General features: G+C 36.2%; 1 protein-coding gene across 1 annotated transcript in view; it reads right to left on the minus strand.

Annotated features, from left to right (window-relative positions):
* Nucleotides 1-21,920, minus strand: part of RTTN (rotatin) — a 181,849-nt gene that overhangs the window by 49,179 nt on the left and 110,750 nt on the right. Inside the window, exons 31-34 of the mRNA XM_053571779.1 lie at nucleotides 18,016-18,174; nucleotides 16,771-16,842; nucleotides 12,040-12,223; nucleotides 10,458-10,549 (exon numbers count right to left, since the gene is read on the minus strand). Coding sequence (XP_053427754.1) covers nucleotides 10,458-10,549; nucleotides 12,040-12,223; nucleotides 16,771-16,842; nucleotides 18,016-18,174 — 507 coding nt within the window. The remainder of the gene's footprint in view (nucleotides 1-10,457; nucleotides 10,550-12,039; nucleotides 12,224-16,770; nucleotides 16,843-18,015; nucleotides 18,175-21,920) is intronic.

Genomic DNA, 21,920 nt, shown 5'->3' on the forward strand with positions numbered 1-21,920 from the left:
GCAAGAGAGAATACAACATTTTAAAAAACATTAAACATGACAGAAATTCTGTGGAAAACAAATACAATTTCACTAACAGGTTTACAGATGAGCAGACTGGCCTCCTAAAATTAAAAAAGCCCAGACTGATGTATTTGGAACCTCTTAGGTGAAAAAACACCTTATCTGGTGAGGTCAGATGACTGTTTTGTACAGTGTTTTTCTTCTCTGAGACAGCATGAAGACAGCCAGTGCACCAAGACAGCAAGAGGCATCAACAGAAGTTATGCAGCGCCACTTCAGAGTCAGGTACTGAGCATTCACAAGGCTAGTGTGCGGACTGTGTCTATAACCTAACACTCACAGCAGGGTTGCTTAAACTTAATATGATACTTCAGAGTCAGGTACTGCAGCATTCACAAGGCTAGTGTGCGGACTGTGTCTATAACCTAACATTCACAGCGGGGTCGCTTAGACTTAATATGATACTTCAGAGTCAGGTACTGAGCATTCACAAGGCTAGTGTGCGGACTGTGTCTATAACCTAACACTCACAGCAGGGTCGCTTAGACTTAATATGATACTTCAGAGTCAGGTACTGAGCACTCACAAGGCTAGTGTGCGGACTGTGTCTATAACCTAACATTCACAGCAGGGTCGCTTAGACTTAATATGATACTTCAGAGTCAGGTACTGAGCATTCACAAGGCTAGTGTGCGGACTGTGTCTATAACCTAACACTCACAGCAGGGTCGCTTAGACTTAATATGATAAAATGAGAGCAAGATCTAAGATTATTTTCATTTGCAGTTTCTAACATTAAAGATAATGTAAATTTGAAGAAATTGATAGAGATGAAATTAATATAGTTTAAATCCCCCTTTCAAATTAATCACCTTTCACCACATAAGTATAACAGTGACAACACCAAGAAATAAGTGAGAGAAAGTGGCAGTCAAGAATGTAAGCTAAGCATATATGGCCAACCTAAAGTGTAAATCTAGAAACAGTTCACTCACTATAAGCAAGCATTAAATGGTTTATTTTATGTAGTATCAGACCAGATAATAGGTTAACATAACCTAATATTTATTTTTTAAAATATATTTGTTTATAATTGGCAATGAGAGGAATGAAAAAAAATGTTCCCCATCAGCAGACACCAAGATAAGTTTTAGAGTTCTGTGAGCAATACAATTGTATATACCAGAATGCAGAAGCGAACCCATCTGGCCTCTGCCATAAACTCCTTCAGTTATGTAAAATGTATTAATTCATTTTATTCTTTCAAACGACAAAGACTCAAAAAATTCTTATTATTAATAAAAATAGAGGTAGGTACCTGAGGGTTTGCCATTTGAGCACTGAATGTGGGAAAAGAAAGTCTGTAAGGACCTGCTGAACACTTGGCTCATTAGAAGAAAGTAAAGTTGTGACATGTGATCAAAGGTCAGGCATTAATAAAAGCTGTGATTTTCCTCAGTACAGTCCAGGAAAGGATCTTAGAAAAGATGCTTTCAGATACTACTTAACAGTTATATTATGATTTACCCCATGTCGTTGAGAAAACACAATGCTTATAGGTGCTTTAAAAATTAGTAAAGCATCACAAATGGAGAAGCAAGAATCCAATGTACTCAATTCTAATTTGAAAGCAGTAGATGACCTAATACAAGGTGGGGGGTAGAGAAATGAGGGAGTGGGGAGGGGAGTGGGAAGGAGAGAAGGGAGGAGGGAGAGAGGAGCGGGGTGGGGGGGAGGGACGGGATGGGGGGTCATGGTATATGGCACACCACTTGGGGGCAAGACACAATTATAAGAGGGACTTTACCAAATGCAATCAGTATAACCTAATTCTTTGTACTGTCAATGAATCCCAAACAATAAAAACAAATTGATTTGGGGTGATTTATATATCAGTAGCCTCCATATTTTTAAAGTTTGCTATGTTAATATATTCTATTTTAATAAGGATTAAACTGAATTGCTCTAATTCTGTTGAAATCCTTACTTGTGTAGAAATAATCTCCCATAGATTTGATTATATTTAATAATATACATCAATATGTACATATATTGCTTTTCACCTTGAAATTCAAGTAATAACTAGAAAATTTTGGCATTAATGTATCTTCTGGAATGTGCAGTATGAACTTACAAAGTTATAGGTAGAAAAAGCTTGAGCTAACCCAGGTCCTCATTTAAAGATAAGAACCACAAGTTAAGCATTCCGTCCAAGTAGGTATTTAATCAGGATACTCAGTCCTCAGTGCATTCAGGACAGTACAAATCCATTTGAGTCAGAGGAAGTCCTCGGACACCTTCTGCAGAGCTGGCTGGGCCTGGTAGAAAGAATGGGCTTCTTTTTCCCTGTTTGAGGAAGTCCCGAGACACCTTCTAGAGAGCTGGCTGGCCCTGGTAGAGAGGATGGCTTGGTCCGCCCTGCTTGAGGAAGTCCTCAGACACCTTCTGCAGAGCTGGCTGGCCCTGATAGAGAGGATGGCTTGGTTCTCCCTATTTGAGGAAGTCCTCAGACAGCTTCTGGAGAGCTGGCTGGGCCTGGTAGAGAGGATGGGCTTCTTTTTCCCTGTTTGAAGAAGTCCTCAGACACCTTCTGGAGAGCTGGCTGGTCCTGGTAGAGAGGATGGCTTCATTCTCCCTGTTTGAGGAAGTCCTCAGACACCTTCTGGAGAGCTGGCTGGCCCTGGTAGAGAGGATGGCTTGGTCCGCCCTGCTTGAGGAAGTCCTCAGACACCTTCTGCAGAGCTGGCTGGCCCTGATAGAGAGGATGGCTTGGTTCTCCCTATTTGAGGAAGTCCTCAGACAGCTTCTGGAGAGCTGGCTGGGCCTGGTAGAGAGGATGGGCTTCTTTTTGCCTGTTTGAAGAAGTCCTCAGACACCTTCTGGAGAGCTGGCTGGTCCTGGTAGAGAGGATGGCTTCATTCTCCCTGTTTGAGGAAGTCCTCAGACACCTTCTGGAGAGCTGGCTGGCCCTGGTAGAGAGGATGGCTTGGTCCGCCCTGCTTGAGGAAGTCCTCAGACACCTTCTGGAGAGCTGGCTGGCCCTGGTAGAGAGGATGGCTTGGTCCGCCCTGCTTGAGGAAGTCCTCAGACACCTTCTGGAGAGCTGGCTGGCCCTGGTAGAGAGGATGGCTTGGTCCGCCCTGCTTGAGGAAGTCCTCAGACACCTTCTGGAGAGCTGGCTGGGCCTGGTAGAGAGGATGGCTTGGTTCTCCCTATTTGAAGAAGTCCTCAGACACCTTCTGGAGAGCTGGCTGGTCCTGGTAGAGAGGATGGGCTTCTTTTTCCCTGTTTGAAGAAGTCCTCAGACACCTTCTGGAGAGCTGGCTGGGCCTGGTAGAGAGGATGGCTTCATTCTCCCTGTTTGAGGAAGTCCTCAGACAGCTTCTGGAGAGCTGGCTGGTCCTGGTAGAGAGGATGGGCTTCTTTTTCCCCGTTTGTCCTGTGTGTTCACGTGGAGAAACTTGAGCTAGCCTAAGACTTCTGGCCCCTCCCAGGTGGAGGAGGGGTAGTTGGCTTAGTTTAGGAGCAAACAGAGCATGTTCTGCCACCCTTCCTATCACAGAGCAAGAAGCAAGCCCCAAGGGGGAGGCTGAGGGTTGTCCTCTAGTAACAGTGAGTCTAATTATTTTATCTGTCACTTTCTCAGTTCATTAAAGTGGCCTAAGTGCAAATCAATCTGCTTGGTTTCGCATCTGCCACATGCAATCTTCAGTTTATATTCCCTTGATAAGACAAAGAAGATACCTCTGAATTCAAGTATATCTAAATAAAATACCTGTGTTGAAGTATATCTACTTCTAGCCTTATCTCACTGATAATACAGAAGGAAATAAAAGCTTGTTAGAGCAAATAGACTAATACTACCTAGAGCCGCTGTTCTGAAACAGACTCAAATTAGTACAATGTAGGTTGCCAGGGAATGTGGGGGGAGGAGGGGGAACAGGGGAGATGTCGGTCAAAGGGTGCAATCTCTCAGATAAGGTAAGTTCTGGTGATCTAACATGCAGGATGGTGAATACAGTTAATATTGTATGGTATACTTGGGATTTGCTAAGAGATTAGATCTTCAATGTTCTTATCACATACAAAAAAAGGTAACTGATGAAGTGATACATGTGTTAACTTGATTTCACAATGTATATTTATATCAAAATCATGTTGTATACCTTAAATATATATAATTTTGCTTGTCAGCAAATATTCACTTGTCAATAAATAAAGCTGTGGGAAATAAAAAATAAAAGTCAGAATTTGCTTACAAATACTGAAAAAGAGTTTTCTTCAATGTGTTTGTATACAGATTTGATAACTAAAGAAAATTTCTATTTTAAGCTTTGGTGTAAAATAAGCTGCTACAATTAAGAGAGTCCCTTTAAAATAGCTGAAAATAGAAAAGTCATTTACCATATCAAAGCAGAATTAGAATAGAAAAAAAAACAGATAATTTCTATCATATAAGCAAAAAGCATGAATGTTCTGCCTCATAGAAAGAAAAGATTTCACTGGACCCTTTAAAGCTTTTTGAAAGTTAACTTAGCAATTGAATATTTTGTCTATCAAAATTATTTTATAATACTTTTCATCTTCTTTCATTAAAAGCAGTATTGGTGCCTAAATACATTATTTAATTTAAAAAAGTACAAAGGGCTTGGCGCCCATAGCTCAACAGTTAGGGTGCTGGCCACATATACCAGGAGCTGGTGGTTCAAAACCAGCCTAGGCCTGCTAAACAACAATGATAATAACAACAACAACAACAAAAATAATAGCCAGGCATTGTGGCAGGCACCTGTAGTCCCAGCTACTTGGGAGGCTGAGGCAAGAGAATCGCTTAAGCCCAAGAGTTTGAGGTGGCTGTAAGCTGTGACACCACGGGACTCTACCCAGGGTGACACAGTGAGACTCCATCTCAAAAAAAACTACAAAAGAAGAAAATAAGGATTTGTAGCATGAAAAAATAGGGTAAAAATCTACTCACTTATTAAAAACATGGCAAAATATAAGGTGTGGAAAGTTCTAAGGAACTCTAGGTGCCATGTGTTCAACTTTATAAATGATACCTTTCTCTACACGCCCAAGAGCAGTAAAGTTTTGACACACTTCTCAATTTGTAATCATTAGTTGTAACCAAATTATAACAAATTTAAATCCCTTCAACTGTTAGAGATTCATGTTTCAAATGTATTATGTATAAAATAAAAACACAAGAAAACTCATAAAAATATCACTGAAGGAAAGAGCCAAAGATGATGGAAGACTCTTGCACCTCTAACTACACGACACCATTACAGACGATCAACACCATGACGCAGTCTTGGTCTGTTCCTAGGCCATCCTGTGTGTCATTTAGGAGCATGAATTTCACAGAGCCTGTCCTGTGCTACCTTCTATTAGCTTTGTGACTTTGAGCCAAACACTCAAATTCTCTAAGACACTGGTTCTTCACATTTAAAAAGGGCGCTACTCTCAAAATGGTGTGAATTCAACAATTTAACCCACTGACATCCTGACTTATTACATGAGCAGCAGCAGCAGCACACAGCAAACCGAGGATGTAGTTACCTGAGCGCTAAAGTCAGAAAGTCAGCTCTCTTCAGACATCGAGGTTTATTACACAAGATGATCAAGTTATTGCCAAAATTATGAAAACCTATTTTAGTACAAATACAAAATAAGATCCAGTTCTATTTCAATTTCAGTCACCTGCTTAATAAAATTACTAATATCTTGTTCAAAATACTTTTGTCAGTTTTTTGAAATGATTGTATTTGATAGCAATGACTATCACTCTATAGTAACTGAGCTTGCAAAACTTCAAAATATACCAAAGTGAGTACAAAACACAGAGAAAAACAATACAGTAGAAACTCTACAGAGGTGGTCAACATGAAGAACTAGGCCTAGTGTACCGATTCTACATGAGGTGACAGTAGAACCTCTACAGAGGTGATCAACATGAAGAACTAGGCCTACTGTACCGATTCTACATGTGGTGTGTGCCAGTCTATGAAAATTAGGTCAACTTAAGGAGGTGGTCAGTGTGGGGAAGGGCCAGCTATCGAGGGTCTACTGTATATCATTCTCTTTTTCTCTCCACCGTCATACAAACTGCCATCACTCCATGAAGACCCATGAGTAAAATTTCTCTTGAAAAGTTTCAACTAAAATTGTCTTTAAATCTGCGCTTCAGAAAATTTGAAAGAATTTCATACTTCACAAATAAAAGCTCAAAAGAAAAGGAATCACATTTCTCACATACTTTGACAATTGCTAAAACAGATTTTAAAATGCAGGCATCATTCTGCTTCAGAATGGTATAAAAGACCAAGTTTTGGTCACAAAGCTGTTGGCTATCCACTAGACACACTAAATGTGAACACTTATCCATCTTGGATACTTTGAGAAATATAAAAGTGGTTTCAGAAGGAAAACAACAACAAAAGGCTTCTCGATTCTGGAAGAAGAGACAATGGTGGAAGCCATTTCTGAGGGGGCTTTTGTGAGGACAATGCCCCCAAGGTAAAAGCAACACTCTACTTACTCTGTAGTTTATAAAGCATTCAGGTCTCAATCCTTACAAAGCTTGCCAAAACACTGAACTAATTTTCATTAGATAACAGCATTAAAGTTCCTAACTTGGCATTAAAAGCCCAAAATGGATAATGACTCAGCAACAGCACATTGGATGATGGGATCCAAATAAAAAATGGTGCTTTCTTTAGAGAAACAAAATGAACAAACAAACCCTGATAAAAAATTGCATCTTTTCTCAATTCTGTGAGATAAACAAAAATACATAAATAAGCAGATAAGCTGATTAACAAGATTTACATCCACTCAACTTATGCCTTAATACAGAACTTCAACATTTAACTATATTCCTAACAATATTAGCAGATCTACGAACTGACAGCTTTGGTTTAAAGCAAAACTGACCTAATGATTAACTCCTCCACACTTTTTCCTGTTGGGACAAAGATATAAGTATCTTAACCCTGTGAAGGAAAATAGGAAAACTACTAGAAGTAAGGTAATTAGACTATTTTTATGAATAAAAGTCACCAATTCTAAAACTTCTATTTGGAACCTCTCAAAAAAGGAAAGAGAAAGTGGATTCTACAAACTCTAACAGAAAATACTAGTCTTTAGGAAAAACAACATGAAATAAATCTTACATAATACTATGTATCAAAATTGTTTTTTTTAAAAACTTAAGATTTCATTGATACATCTTTCCTAAGTCTGTGTGACATCCAAATATCAATAAGTTCGACAGCTTCACATTAACGGAAGTGTTTCTATTTTAGAAATTACAATAAATGCCATATTTCTAAAATTTCTTAGAAAAACTAGTATTCTATTTTGCATGCCCGCCAGCAGTGTAGAAGTGTTCCCTTTTCTCCACATCCATGCCAACACCTCTGGTTTTGGGATTTTGTGAGATGGGCTAATCTTACTGGAGTTAGATAGTATCTCAAGGTAGTTTTGATTTGCATTTCTCTGATGATTAAGGATGATGAGCACTTTTTCAAATGTCTGTAGGCCATGTGCCTGTCTTCTTCAGAGTAGTTTCTCTTAAAGTCCCTTGCCCACCCTGAGATGGGATCACTTGTTCTTTTCTTGCTAATATGTTTGAGTTCTCTGTGGATTCTGGTTATTAAACCTTTGTCAGAGATATAACCTGCAAATATCTTCTCCCATTCTGAGGGCTGTCTGCTTGCTTTACTTACTGTGTTCTTGGTTGTGTAGAAGCTTTTTAGTTTGATCACGTCCCAGTAATGTATTTTTGGTGTTGCTTCAATTGCCTGGGGGTCCTCCTCTTAAAATATTCACCCAAGCCGATTTCTTCAAGAGTTTTCCCTGCACTTTCTTCTAGTATTTTTATAGTTTCATGTCTTAAGTTTAAATCTTTTATCCAGTGAGAGTCTATCTTAGTTAATGGTGAAAAGTATGGGTCCGGGTTCAGTCTTCTACAGGTTGCCAGCCAGTTCACCCAGCACCATTTGTTAAATAGGGAGTCTTTTCCCCACTGAATGTTTTTAATTGGCTTGTCAAAGATCAAATAACGGTAAGTAGCTGGGTTCATCTCTTGGTTCTCTATTCTGTTCCATACATCTACCTCTCTGTTTTTGTGCCAGTACCATGCTGTTTTGATCACTATCGATTAATAGTGTAGTCTGAGGTCTGGTAGTGTGAGTCCTCCTGCTTTGTTTTTATTTCTGAGTAATGCGTTGGCTAGTTGAGGTTTTTCTGATTCCATATAAAATGAAGTATTATTTTTTTCAAGATCTTCAAAGTACGACGGCAGAGCTTTAACAGGGATTGCATTAAAATTGTATATTGCTTTGGGTAGTATGGACATTTTAACAATGTTGATTCTTCCCAGCCATGGGCATGATATGTTTTTCCATTTGTTAACATCTTTAGCTATTTCTTTTCTTAGAGTTTCATAGTTCTCTTTATAGAGATCTTTAACGTCCTTCGTTAGGTAAACTCCCAAATATTTCATCTTCTTTGGCACTACTGTAAATGAATAGTCCTTGACTGTTTTTTCATCATGACTATTGTTGGTATATAGAAGGGCTACAGATTTATGAGTGTTGATTTTGTAACCTGAGACACTGCTGCATTCCTTGATCACGTACAAGAGTTTTGTAGAAGAATCCCTGGTGTTTTCCACATATACAATCATTATCATCTGCGAAGAGTGAAAGTTTGATCTCTTCTGACCCTATGTGGATACCCTTGATTGCCTTTTCTTGCCTAATTGAAATGGCTAAGACTTCCTTTTGGAAAGATGTTTGGAGAATACTTAGGGATCCAAAAATAGACCTGCCCTTCAATCCTACAATTCCTCTACTAGGTATATATCTAGAAGACCAAAATCACATTATAACAAAGGTATTTGTAGCAGAATGTTTATTGCAGCCCAAGTCATAATTTCTAAGTCATGGAAGAAGCCCATGTTCCCCTTGACCCATGAACGGATTAATAATTGCAGTATATGTACACCATGGAATATTATGCAGCCTTTAAAAAAGATGGAGATTTTATCTCTTTCATGTTTACATGGATGGAGCTGGAACATATTCTTCTTAGCAAAGTATCTCAAGAATGGAAGAAAATGTATCCAATGTACTCAGCCCTACTATAGCCCAAGAATATGGGGAAAGGGGATAAGGAGGGGAGGGGAGGAGGAAGGATGGGTGGAAGGAGGGTGATTGGTGGGACCACACCTATGGTGCATCTTACAAGGGTACATGTGAAACTTACTAAATGTAGAATATAAATGTCTTAACACAGTAACTAAGAAAATACCATGAAGGCTATGTTAACCAGTGTGACGAAAATATGTCAAATTGTATATAAAACCAGTACATTGTACCCTACAATCGCATTAATGTACACAGCTATGATTTAATAATAATAATAAAAAAACTAGTCTTCTCAACCATAACATTTATATATTAAGTTTTACATATGTAAAATAAAGAAATGCTTGACTGGCTTTTTGTACCTAAATTGTATTTACCCTATATCAGAAGACTTAAGTGTTACCTACAAAATAGCTAAGATAACTGAAAGTTCATTAGAGCACAACTTTTTACTGGGTACCTATTAAAAGAAAAGAATTAAAGAATGTAAAGATTTCTTGGCCAGACTGAACCCCTTTTAAAAACAGAATAACCAAAGAAGATTTGCTTTTAAGCACATATTGATGCTGCCTTTCTGTGAACTAAATAACCAGTTAACACAACTCACTTTTGCATGTAATCTTATTATGTCTTTTGTTGAGACAAAGATACACTATCTCTACCTTGGAAAGGAAAGCATGACATCTAGTGGAACTGGGGTAATTATCCTACTTTTCCACACAAAGGTCCAATCTAGCATTAAACACAAATACTTCTTTTTTGAATCTAGAAAAGAAAAAAGACAAACGTCTATCTGATGCAAGTATTTAGAAACGTGTTTAAAATCAACAAAATCAAACTGGAGTCATCTCAATGGATCAATGTTCTTCCTATTTCCCTACGCTTGCATTTTAAATCATACAGAATTTGTCCTCTTTTACTATTACTGATAAACGTTTTGCCACTTTTATGTTGTCAAAAGAGGTGGGAAAGAAGTTGAAAACTCTCAACTAAAAGGATATCCAACATACCTATAATGCAGCAAAGCAAACCCTATTCCAACTCTGCTAGTGATAGCACTGCTAGTCACAAAGTTGTTTAAGTTCTGAGTGACAAGCTCAAACTAAAAAGGCAAACAAGTTTCCACAATGTATGGCTGATGCACAAGCTAAATACAATAACTTAGTATGAACTAAATTTTACACAGATCGCACTTCAAATAAATCAGATTGCTATAATCATAATGCTTATCTCTCCATTAAGCAAGTTCAAAATTTTTAGAGATTCAAAATGAAGCACTTAGGCATTCTATGCAAGTACCATTGTTTCTGAGGTGGAGAGAGAACTTGGATCTCGATCTTGACTGGCTATCCTAGAAGGAACCTGCCAAAACTTGAATGAGTCATCTAAACCTGTAACAAAAAGAAAACTGTTAACACAGACCCTCTCCTGTGTACTATAACTACTAATGAAAAGAATACTCAATATAGGAAATCAATCAAAAACTAAGGAAAAAAAATACTTTAACCGATCTGGCTTCTGAGATAGACTATTATTTTAAAAAAAGAACAAGAACTAAGGTAAGAAGTTTCTTAACATGTGTAAGAATCACTGAGAGCTTGTTAAAGCAGTTACCAGGAGCCCTAGTCCCAGAGATTCCAATGCCCTAGGTCAGAGTGGGGCCACGAATATGCATTTCTAACAAGCTCATGCAAAACACCACTGCTGTTGGTTTAAGGGTCATGTTTTGAGTAACTGATTCAGAGAAACCCAAAGAAGTAAGTCATTTTCCTAATAGAAGCATTTATTTAAAATGTGCAAACCATCTTCTGAATACTTCCAAAAAGTGAACACAGAAATAAATTATTAATTTTGCATTTAATTACTTAAGGGTAAAAAAAAAATTCATGTCTACAACTTATTCCTAAATGGCTCAGAAAAAAATATGGACATAATACATTTATGCACACATATGTAGGGTAAGAAATAAATAACAGCAAATGTTAACATTTGGGAATTTTTTGTACTATCCCTGAACCTTTTCTGTAAATGTGGAATTATGTCAAGATTCTCAATAATTACTTTAAAAAGTTAATTTAAAATACAAGATATTTCTATTATAGAAAGTCCCCAGCTTTACAAATTAGCTGAATTTGCATGTAAGTTGGAAGAGGTATGTTTACTTATTTATTACCAATAAGTGCCTCCATTTGTACTTGTGAGTTATATGTCAGTCAGAAGTCTGTTAACTCAAGGGTGGACTATATTAACCTACTGTGACAAAATAATTATTTTTATGTGCTAAGATCTCATGCTTATCAAGTCTAAGAGACTCTAAAAGTAGAAGTAAAAAGGATTTCAGCAAAGGATTTCAGCAAATGACTAATAACTCATTTATTAAAAATAAACATCTTTTTGGCACATTAGCAAAATGAATTAGAAAACTTAGTAGGAATAGATCTTATTCATAAGAATGGTGAAAATAACTGTAGATTGCCTATAAACAGAAGTTTCAAAAAGTTTAAGACATTAATAGAAAGAAAAGAACTATAAAGCTACCGAAGGTCATAAAATAACTTATGAAACAATAAGATGTCAAAAAATGCCTTCCATGAAGAATTTATAACAGGGCAAAATGCTTAGGCCATGTTTAATAAAAGAAAGGAATACAAAAATGTACATCAGCTAGGAACATGATCATGTAAAACAAACAAAAGCTCTACAGAGAAAGAAGACTGGAAGAGAAAATATACCCTAAAACAACAGAGATGCCAGTGCAGGCCTGGAGAGGAGTGTTTTTCCCTGTGTACTTTTCATTATTTTCCAAATTTTTTTAATAAACATGTTTTTAACAGTTTTTGAAAAATTACATTTTGTAAAAATTAAAATTTATTATACTTACTATTTAAATTACTGCCTTTTGAAGTTGCACTGAAGGCCGAAAAGTCAAACATATACCGTCCTAGGTAACAATGTTTTACCATATGATTCAAATGTTCATAAAAATGGCAGTGATATAAAAGGGCCTGAAGGGCAGGTTTTCCTACAAGCGATACGCCTGAGTCCTCATCATGGACACAGGGACCCTGTAGGGAAAAAGAGAAACAGTGATTCATCACATAATTTCTTCAAAAAGATCCACTGTCTCCTCTCAAGGAAACATGTGTCCCTGGAGCTACCATGATCCTCTCACTCTGCCTCTGCCCTTGCACATAAACTGCTGGATTCCATGACTCTAGGATGGTCCTTGCTGCCCAAAGACCTGCTGTTGAAAAAAAGTTGATCTATTCTACCTCTTGGGGGGCCATTTAATTTAAAATGTTTCTATGAAATGATCGACTTTAGGGCAGCACCTGTGGCTCAAGGACTACGACGCCAGCCCCATATACCTGAGGTGCTAGTTCAAACTCGGCCCAGCCCAAAACTGCAGCAACAACAACAACAACAAAAAGAAATGGTCAGCTTTAACCAACTAATCATATACTTGAGCCACAAACAGAGGAAAAGCAGTATTTTTCAACTTATGCTTAATAATAAACTAATAAGTATTAACATATCTGAAATAATGTGGTTGAAGTAATTATGTTCGAAAGTATTTAACCTATCAATAAGCTGGATAAAATGAAAAGGTTCATCAATATCCACAGCAAAACCTGTTTGCCACATACTTCCCACTGAATTAACCCTGACAAGGAAAAAATAAGCACAAATACATCCACACACACACGTATGCCTGCCACCAGGAGGTCAAGAATCTATTACAAAATTTTATCTCTTTGCATTTTTCTTCAAATAATTTTTTTTTTTTTCTGTGGTTTTTTTTTTGGCCGGGGCTGGGTTTGAACCTGCCACCTCTGGCATATGGGACCAGCGCCCTACTCCTTGAGCCACAGGCGCCGCCCTTCTTCAAATAATTTTTTATGCTGCCACTCACTACCTTTCCTGGAATGTCCAATGGCAAAAATCAAGCAATGACAACTGGCTTAAAGTTTACAAATAATTCCACTGGTAGTTTATAAATAGTTCTGTGTTCTGCAAAATGATCAAGAAAGTTAAGATTTTAAAACAGGTCGTAAGAGAGAAAAAAAAACAAAACAAAACTAGAATTCTTGCCAATAAGAAAGGTCAAAATATTTTCAGAAGTTTACCTTGAAGATTTGTGTATATCTTTTCTTACCCCTCCCCCATCACCAGTAAAAGGGTGATATAAAAAGTTACTCTTCAGGAAGATACACAAGGAATTCACAAATTAAGGTATAATTTACACTAACTAGTGTTATTCCCATTAACACCTCTTTTTAAGGATATTTATATGTATCATCATTAAACCTCTCATTTCAATATTAAACCTCTCATTCAATGAAAAACTCTCATTACAATTTTCAACTTGCTGTTGCTATGCTCTAACAAACCTATCCCACACTGTGAGCCTCTTCTTCATAAAGAGAGCAATTTACATAAGAAATAAGGCTATTTAACAAACAGCCAACATGACAGCCACTGTTACAGCAAATTTAGAGGGTGAAGAAACAGATAAAGCAGAAAGATAAGGAAAACAAGGTCATAACACTCCCATTTGTTAATCAAGACACATGTTACAGGCAATGTGGCCCTTTGTGTATTACCTTATTTAATTATCTAAGGTGAAGTATTCATCCAAAATCACAGAGCCAATCTTAACATTCATAGCTTTAAAAAATTCTTTTAAGCAAGTTATAACATTCTTAAAAGTACAAAATATGTCAAACACACAAGAGATCTGTAATAGCTACTTAAATCACAAATTAAAAACCTCATTATAATAACTCAGGGAAGGAATTAACAACCAAGATGAGGATTAAGTTGAGCTAAGTTACTAGCTTAGTGTCAAATACCTAAAAAAATTCAATAAATCAAAAAGCCAAAATAATTAAAGTGGTATAAAACCATTTTTAAATAGATTTAATAATCATGCCTAGAACAATCTTTAAATATTATGTAGATTATATAAAATTCAAAATTTTTTATTTTTGCAAAGTTCTATCTATATAATTGCTTCCTCTATCAGGTATAGCCACATTCCTAAATAACAAAAGTTTAATGAAAAGTTATAAAGAAAAAAAAAGAAAAGTTATAAAGAAACTGTATAAATCTTGAAAACAGAAAAATCTTGAGTATTTACATCTCTTCAAGAGCTATTCAGTCTAATTTTTATATTGTTAAGGACTACTGAAGATGATGGTTATAACCATCTGTTAGCAAGAGAGAAGTTATAAGCCCAAGGTCTTCTAAATTTCAACCCTTTCTTAGTTATAAGTATTTTCAAAATTAATAAGAAGTTATATGGAGAGGGGTAGTGAATTTCACTGTAAGTTCTATTACCTTTTAAACCGTATGTATTTATTACTTGAAAAAAAAATTTCTCTTAAAAAATTCAAACAATTAGCACATTCAAATATCTTCAAATTCTCAAAAGAAAAGCAAATGATCTGAAATATGTAAATATCACGTAACTGTTACTTATTTGTTTGATTTATTTTAACTAAGCATTAAGCCTGAATCCACACCCTGTACAAGCTGCCTCGTGGCAATGGCATGTTATCCACGGGGCTTCACTAAGGCTGTCAAGCTGAGTCAAGCCGAGCACATGCACAAACGATGGTCTAACTCAGCCCTTCACAGATGGCTAATGGCACAAGGGCCAAAACAATGATGCCCTTCACACATGCACTGGGCCCTGCTCCACAGATGTATCAGTAACTGATGGGGCTGTCTTTAATGCAGTGAGGAAATCAGCACAATCAGATCTAATAGCTCTGTCTTCACACCTGTAGCTCTGTCCCCTTATCAGCTGCCTGCAGGAGAGTGCTGGCCCTGCCAGATCTTCTGCTGAGAAGAAGAGTAGGAGGAGAAAAAAAGCTCAAGTCACCACGTACCACTACAAATAAATATAGAAAGAAAACTGCAAATTAATTATGCAAGAAAGTTCCAATTAATTTGAAAATATTGTTCTCAAGGATGCAGTAAGTTAGAATTTTAAAATACATGTTTAATCCTAGTGCCACACTGCTAAAATCCCCATTAGCTATGACTAAGAAGAAACTAGAAGCAAAGAATTAAAGAACACAGAATTAAGTTTTTCAGAAGGAATCACTTTTATATATAAAAATATCACAACATGTATAACCCAAAGTCTATTTAATAAAGACCTCAGGCCAGGCTCAGTGACTTAAGCCTGTAATGCTAACACTCTCGTGGGATGAGAAGATAGGATTGCTTGAGGTTAGGAGTTCAAGGCCAGCCTGAGCAAGAGTGAGACCCTGTCCTTACCAAAAAATAGAAAAATTAGTGGGGCTCTAATAATTATTAACCTCATACATTCTTTTCAGTTTTGGTTTCCATAGCTTTACTAAAACACAGACTGCAGATGAAGCGCCATTGTCAGAAGGCAGTAATACAGAAATAATGAGGAAATCAGTGGGGAAGTGGCCTGGGATTTATAACCAGCTAAGTTAACCTGGATTTGTAAAGTTTGAAGAGATGAACCTTCCAGGAGTTAAATGCAATTGGTGTCTTGACAGACACCAGGATCCAAGCTTCAGGTGATGCCCCAGAAGCTGCCCTTGCTGCAGCTCAGCTTGATTCATTAACTCCTCTAAGAATATATTCTAATTTAAAAACCCTCAGATTTATATAGAAGCCTCATGAGTGAAGTGCAACATGATGATAAATATACACTTGGAAGATGAGGATATATGGACAGGTAAAAAGATAAAGAGCACATCTTCACTGTGAGCACACTTTTGTATCCTCTAAATTATCTAAAAATCATAAATTATAAAAATGTTAGGTAACTATTTACTGACATGAACATTCAGAACATGAAACAAAAAACTAGTCCAACAGAAAACAACACCTATGGTGCATCTTACAGGGGTATTTGCGAAACTTGGTAAATGTAGAATGTAAATGTTTTGGCACAGTAACTGAGATAACGCCGGAAAGGCTATGTTAACCACTGTGATAAAAATGTGTCAAATGGTCTATGAAGCGAGTGTATGATGCCCCATGATCATATCAATGTATACAGTTATGATTTAATTAAAAAAAAAAAGAAAACAAAGAAAGGAATTATTACCTATACTGTACACTGAGCAGAAAAAAAGATGTAAACACCAATGTACATGTATATTTAACTACAAACAAATTTGTTTACTATTATTAAATTAGAGAGGCAATAAGCGTGAAGGGTAAGAGAGACTGCCTAGACAAAAAGCAAAGGTGCACTGCTGACTATCTGTGTGATTAAGGGCAAATTATTTAAACCCCTTATGCTGAAGTTTTTAAACCGGTAAAATGAAGATACTAATAGTTCACAACTCCAACTATTACACAAGTTAAGTGAAGTTTCTAGAATACTGTACAGTATAAATAAACATCAAGTTAGCTATTATTAAAATTTTTAATACTACAGAGAAGAATTTTTAAGTATGACTATGCATAAGAAAATGTCTTATTCTATTTTAAGAGATTCTTGCCACCTTGTATTATCAGTTTGATAATTTTATCAGTAACGAAATACATAAATGCTAAAAATTTATCACCAATTAATATCAAACATCTACTAGATTGATAATTATTTAAAATCACTCACCTGCCAAGTATAATCCTTTATAATTTCTGCAGGCATTGGAATTACAAGGAGATTCTGAAGAATAAATGCAGCCTGAAAACGTTTATTTAAAAAAAAGTCAATACTGCCATCTTGTTGTCATCTCTGAAATAACCAATACATTGTAATCTAGTAGCAAAAGACAAATCTCTGGTCACCTGGCATGTGCTGAGAGTCATTATGAGAATTGCCAAACTGCATTTCCTATTAGGTGATGACCTTATTACAGGTAATATAAAAGGATTTCATTAACAAATACATTCTTTCCTATTTAAGAATTTAGTTTTATTCAAAAAATGATTAGCATAATATAAACTGATCTGATAGCATTTAAGAAATATGCTTTCAGGTTTCTATCACCTTCTTACAGACTACACACAAACACATCCTCTTTCCACTCTCATACAGACTCCTCTAAAAAAACTGCTAAATATAAATACAAACCACAAATAGACATCCAGCTTAACTTACTAGGACCTGAAGATGATAGAATTAGGTAATCATAAAAATAGCAGCATTATCTGTTTACTGAAAAGACTGTAACTATAATGTGAGAATGAAAGGAGTAACAGGGAATTCTCACAGAAATTTCCAACCATCTTAACTGGAAGTCAACAATAAAGCTTTAAAGTTGATAAAGCAAGAGGAATCTGTGAGTGTGAGCATAACTATGCTAGAAAACGAAGGCCAACAACAAAACTCACCCGGGGACTGGCTAATGGTAGAACCACGAACTGCTATTTTCTTCATAAGCCTCTAAGTATTATTTGATTACTGTTTTAAAATTATTTGCAAGAATCATCACTTTAATAAAGTAGAAAAAAAAGAAAACTTTAAACTACTAAAAATTAAAATAGGGTTTACTTCTCCTTCATTTTATATGAAAAAGTTATTTTGACAGCACTTGAGATTTTATAAACATCAGAGACTCATGAATGCTAAAGTAATGTAAGTAATTTTTTTCTGTGAACTACTTTTCAATTCACTTTAAACTATACTGTATTCTGGTTTGATCTTATCAGAGTAAATAACGCCATTATTTAATGTGAATTAAGGCCTTCTTAAATTCTCTACTGCCATTTTACTAGGGTTTCCTGAACCCAGAAAAGATAATGGTGAGTGATCACTCTACAGAGTTGAATTGAGGAGTCAAGTAAGGTTTATAGACACTACCACAATGCATTTCTAAGGGAAAAAATGGAGAGGGTGCTAAAAAGACAGACTTACCTCCCGGCGCACCATGCTACATTCTGACTGGTCCAGAAGAATGTTTACCACAGTTCCCCAGAGCCCGCCAGAAATGTTCTGACAACTGTTCGCCAAGGCCACACACCCAGTTTCAAGGGAGGTCAGCGCCGACCCTAACCCCAGTGAAGTGAATCTCACCTGTTCAGATCAAAGAGAAAGTGGGTGAGAAAGAATCCTGACAAATTCTTAATTTTTCTGGTATATACAACATCATACTCTGTTAAGTAATGTATATAATTTAAATCCTAAATTATAAAAAACACAGAAGACAGGTCTTACAAGGTTAGAAACAAAAATCCTAATCCATGACTTAAGAAGGCAATAAAATAGAAAAAAAGAAACAAATACAGAAGGTGTCAAAAAAAAGTATACATAGAAAAAAAAGGTATACACGTTTTAAGAAAGGGAAACTGTATTAAAATTGTAAATAATATATACTGATAATATTTTTAAATTACATCTTTTGTCACTTGTAATCGCGGAAGTCAAACATGATTTGAGTATTACAATTTTAATATAGTTTTTTCCTTTCTTAAAATATGTATTTTTTTGGCACCCTCTGTATTAATGTAAGCAAATGCCGTACTAAGTAGGTATAAATAAGCATAAATTTTATTAATAACAAGCCTTTCTTTAGGGAAAACATACAGCACTTACATATCTTTCTTTTTCTTTCAAAATAATTTTTTTTTATTGTTAAATCATAGCTGTGTACATTAGTGCAATCAAGGGGTACAATGTGCTGGTTTCATATACAATCTGAAATACTCTCATCAAACTGTTCAAAATAGCCTTCGTGGCATTGTCTTAGTTATTGTATAGACATTTGTATTCTGCATTTAGTAAGTTTCTCCTGTACCCATTCTAAGATGCACGGTAGGTGTGGCCTCACCAATTACCGTTCCTCTACCCCAACCTCCCCACTCCCTTCCCCTTCCTTGGACCTTTCCCCATAGTCTTGTGCTATAGTTGGGTTATAGCCTTCCTATGAAAGCTATAAATTAGCTTCATAGTAGGGCTGAGTACATTGGATATTTTTCTTCCATTCCTGATATACTCTGCTAAGAAATATGTTCCAGCTCCATCCATGTAAACATGAAAGAGGTAAAGTCTCCATCTTTCTTTAAGGCTGCATAATATTCTATGGTATACATGTACAACAATTTGCTAGTCCATTCGTGGGTCGATGGGCACTTGGGCTTCTTCCATGACTTAGCAATTATGAATTGGGCTGCAGTAAACATTCTGGTACAGATGTTTTTGTTATATTGTGATTTTTGGTCTTCTGGGTATATACCTACTAAAGGAATTATAGGATCAAATGGCAGGTCTATTTTTAGATCTCTAAGTATTCTCCAAACATCCTTCCAAAAGGAACCTATTAGGGTGCATTCCCACCAGCAGTGTAGAAGTGTGCCCTTTTCTCCACATCCATGCCAACATCTCTGGTTTAGGGATTTTGTTATGTGGGCTACTCTTACTGGGGTTAGGTGATATCTCAAAGTAGTTTTGATTTGCATTTCTCTGATAATTAAGGATGATGAGCTTTTTTTCATGTGTTTGTAGATCATGCATCTGCCTTCTTTAGAGAATTTTCTCAAGAAGTCCTTTGCCCACCCTGAGATAGGAACACTTGTTCTTTTCTTGCTAATATGTTTGAGTTCTCTGTGGATTCTGGTTATTAAACCTTTATCGGAGGTATAACCTGCAAATATTTTCTCCCATCTGAGGGCTGTCTGCTTGCTTTACTAACTATGTTCTTGGCTGTGCAGAAGCTTTTTAGTTTGATCACATCTAAGTAATGAATGTTTTTTTTTTTTTTGCAGTTTTTGGCCGGGGCTGGGTTTAAACCCACCACCTCCGGCATATGGGGCCAGTGCCCTACTCCACTGAGCCACAGGCACTGCCCCCAGTAATGAATTTTTGATACTACTTCAATTGCCTAGGGAGTCCTCCTCATAAAATACTCACCCAGGCTGATTCCTTCAAGACTTTTTCCTGCACTTTCTTCTAGTATTTTTATAGTTTCATGTCTTAAGTTTAAATCTTTTATCCAGTGAGAGTCTATCTTAGTTAATGGTGAAAGGTGTGGGTCCAGTTTCAGTCTTTTACAGATTGCCAGCCATTCCACCGAGCACCATTTGTTAAATAGGGAATCTTTTCACCATTTAATGCTTTTATTTAACTGGTCAAAGATAAAATAACGGTAAGTAGCTGGATTCATTTCTTGGTTCTCTATTCTGTTCCAGACATCTACTTCTCTGTTTTTGTGCCAATACCATGCTGTTCTGATCACTATTGATTTATAGTACAGTCTCAGTCTCTGGTAGCGTGATTCCTCCTGCTTTGTTTTTATTTCTGAGTAATATTTTGGCTATTCAAGCTTTTTTCTGATTCCATATAAAACAAAGTATTATTTTTACAAGATCATTAAAATATGACAATGGAGCTTTAATAGGAATTGCATTAAAATTATATATTGCTTTGGGTAGTATAGACATTTTAACAATGTTGATTCTTCCCAGCCATGAGCATGGTATGTTTTTCCATTTGTTAACATCTTCGGCTATTTCTTTTCTTAGAGTTTCATAGTTCTCTTTATAGAGATCTTTCACGTCCTTTGTTAGGTATACTCCCAAATATTTCATCATTTTGGCACTACTGTGAAAGCAATAGAGTCCTTGACTGTTTTTTCGGCTTGGTTATTCTTGGTATATATAAAGGCTACAGATTTATGGGTGTTGATTTTGTAGCCTGAGATATTGCTATATTCCTTGATCACTTCTAAAAGTTTTGTAGCAGAATCCCTGGTATTTTCCAGATATACGATCATATCATCTGTGAAGAGTGAAAGTGTGATCTCTTCTGACCCTATGTCGATACCTTCAATCACCTTTTCCTCCCTAATGGCAATGGCTAAAAACTTCCATTACAATGTTAAAAAGCAGTGGAGACAATGGGCAACCTTGCCTGGTTCCTGATCTAAATAGAAATGATTTCAATTTAACTCCATTCAATACAATATTGGCTGTGGGTTTGCTGTAAATGGCCTCTTATGAGTTTAAGAAATGTACCTTCTATACCAATTTTCTTAAGTGTTCTGATCATGAAGGGATGCTGGATATTATCAAAAGCTTTTTCTGCATCAATTGAGCGAATCATATGATCTTTATTTTTTAGTTTGTTTATGTGCTGAATTACATTTATAGATTTACGTGTATTGAACCAGCCTTGAGACACTGGGATAAATCCCACTTGGTCATGGTGTATAACTTTTTTGATGTGTTGTTGGATTCTGTTTGTTAGGATCTTATTGAGTATTTTAGCATCAATATTCAATAGTGATATTGGTCTATAATTTTCTTTTCTTGTTGGGTCTTTCCCTGGTTTAGGGATCAAGGTAACGTTTGCTTCGTAGAATGTGTTGGGTAGTCTTCCTTCTTTTTCTATATTTTGGAAGAGGTTTAGTAATATAGGTACTAGTTCTTCTTTAAAGGTTTGGTAGAATTCTGACGTAAAGCCATCTGGTCCTAGGCTTTTCTTTTTAGGGAGATTTTGTATGGTTGATGCTATTTCAGAACGTCATATAGGCTTGTTCAATATTTCCACTTTGTTCTGGCTAAGTCTTGGTAGGTGGCGTACTTCCAGGTATTGGTCGATTTCTTTCAGATTTTCATATTTCTCAGAGTAGAGTTTCTTGTAGTATTCATTAAGGATTTTTTGAATTTCTGAGGGGTCTGTTCTTATTTCATCATTACCATTTCTGATTGATGAAATTAGAGATTTTACTCTTTTTTTTCCTGGTTAGGTTGGCCAAAGGTTTATCTATTTTATTGACCTATTCAAAAAAACAACTCTTGGATTTATTGATCTGTTGTATAATT

Source organism: Nycticebus coucang, chromosome 19, assembly GCF_027406575.1.
Source record: "Nycticebus coucang isolate mNycCou1 chromosome 19, mNycCou1.pri, whole genome shotgun sequence".
NCBI lineage: Eukaryota > Metazoa > Chordata > Mammalia > Primates > Lorisidae > Nycticebus > Nycticebus coucang.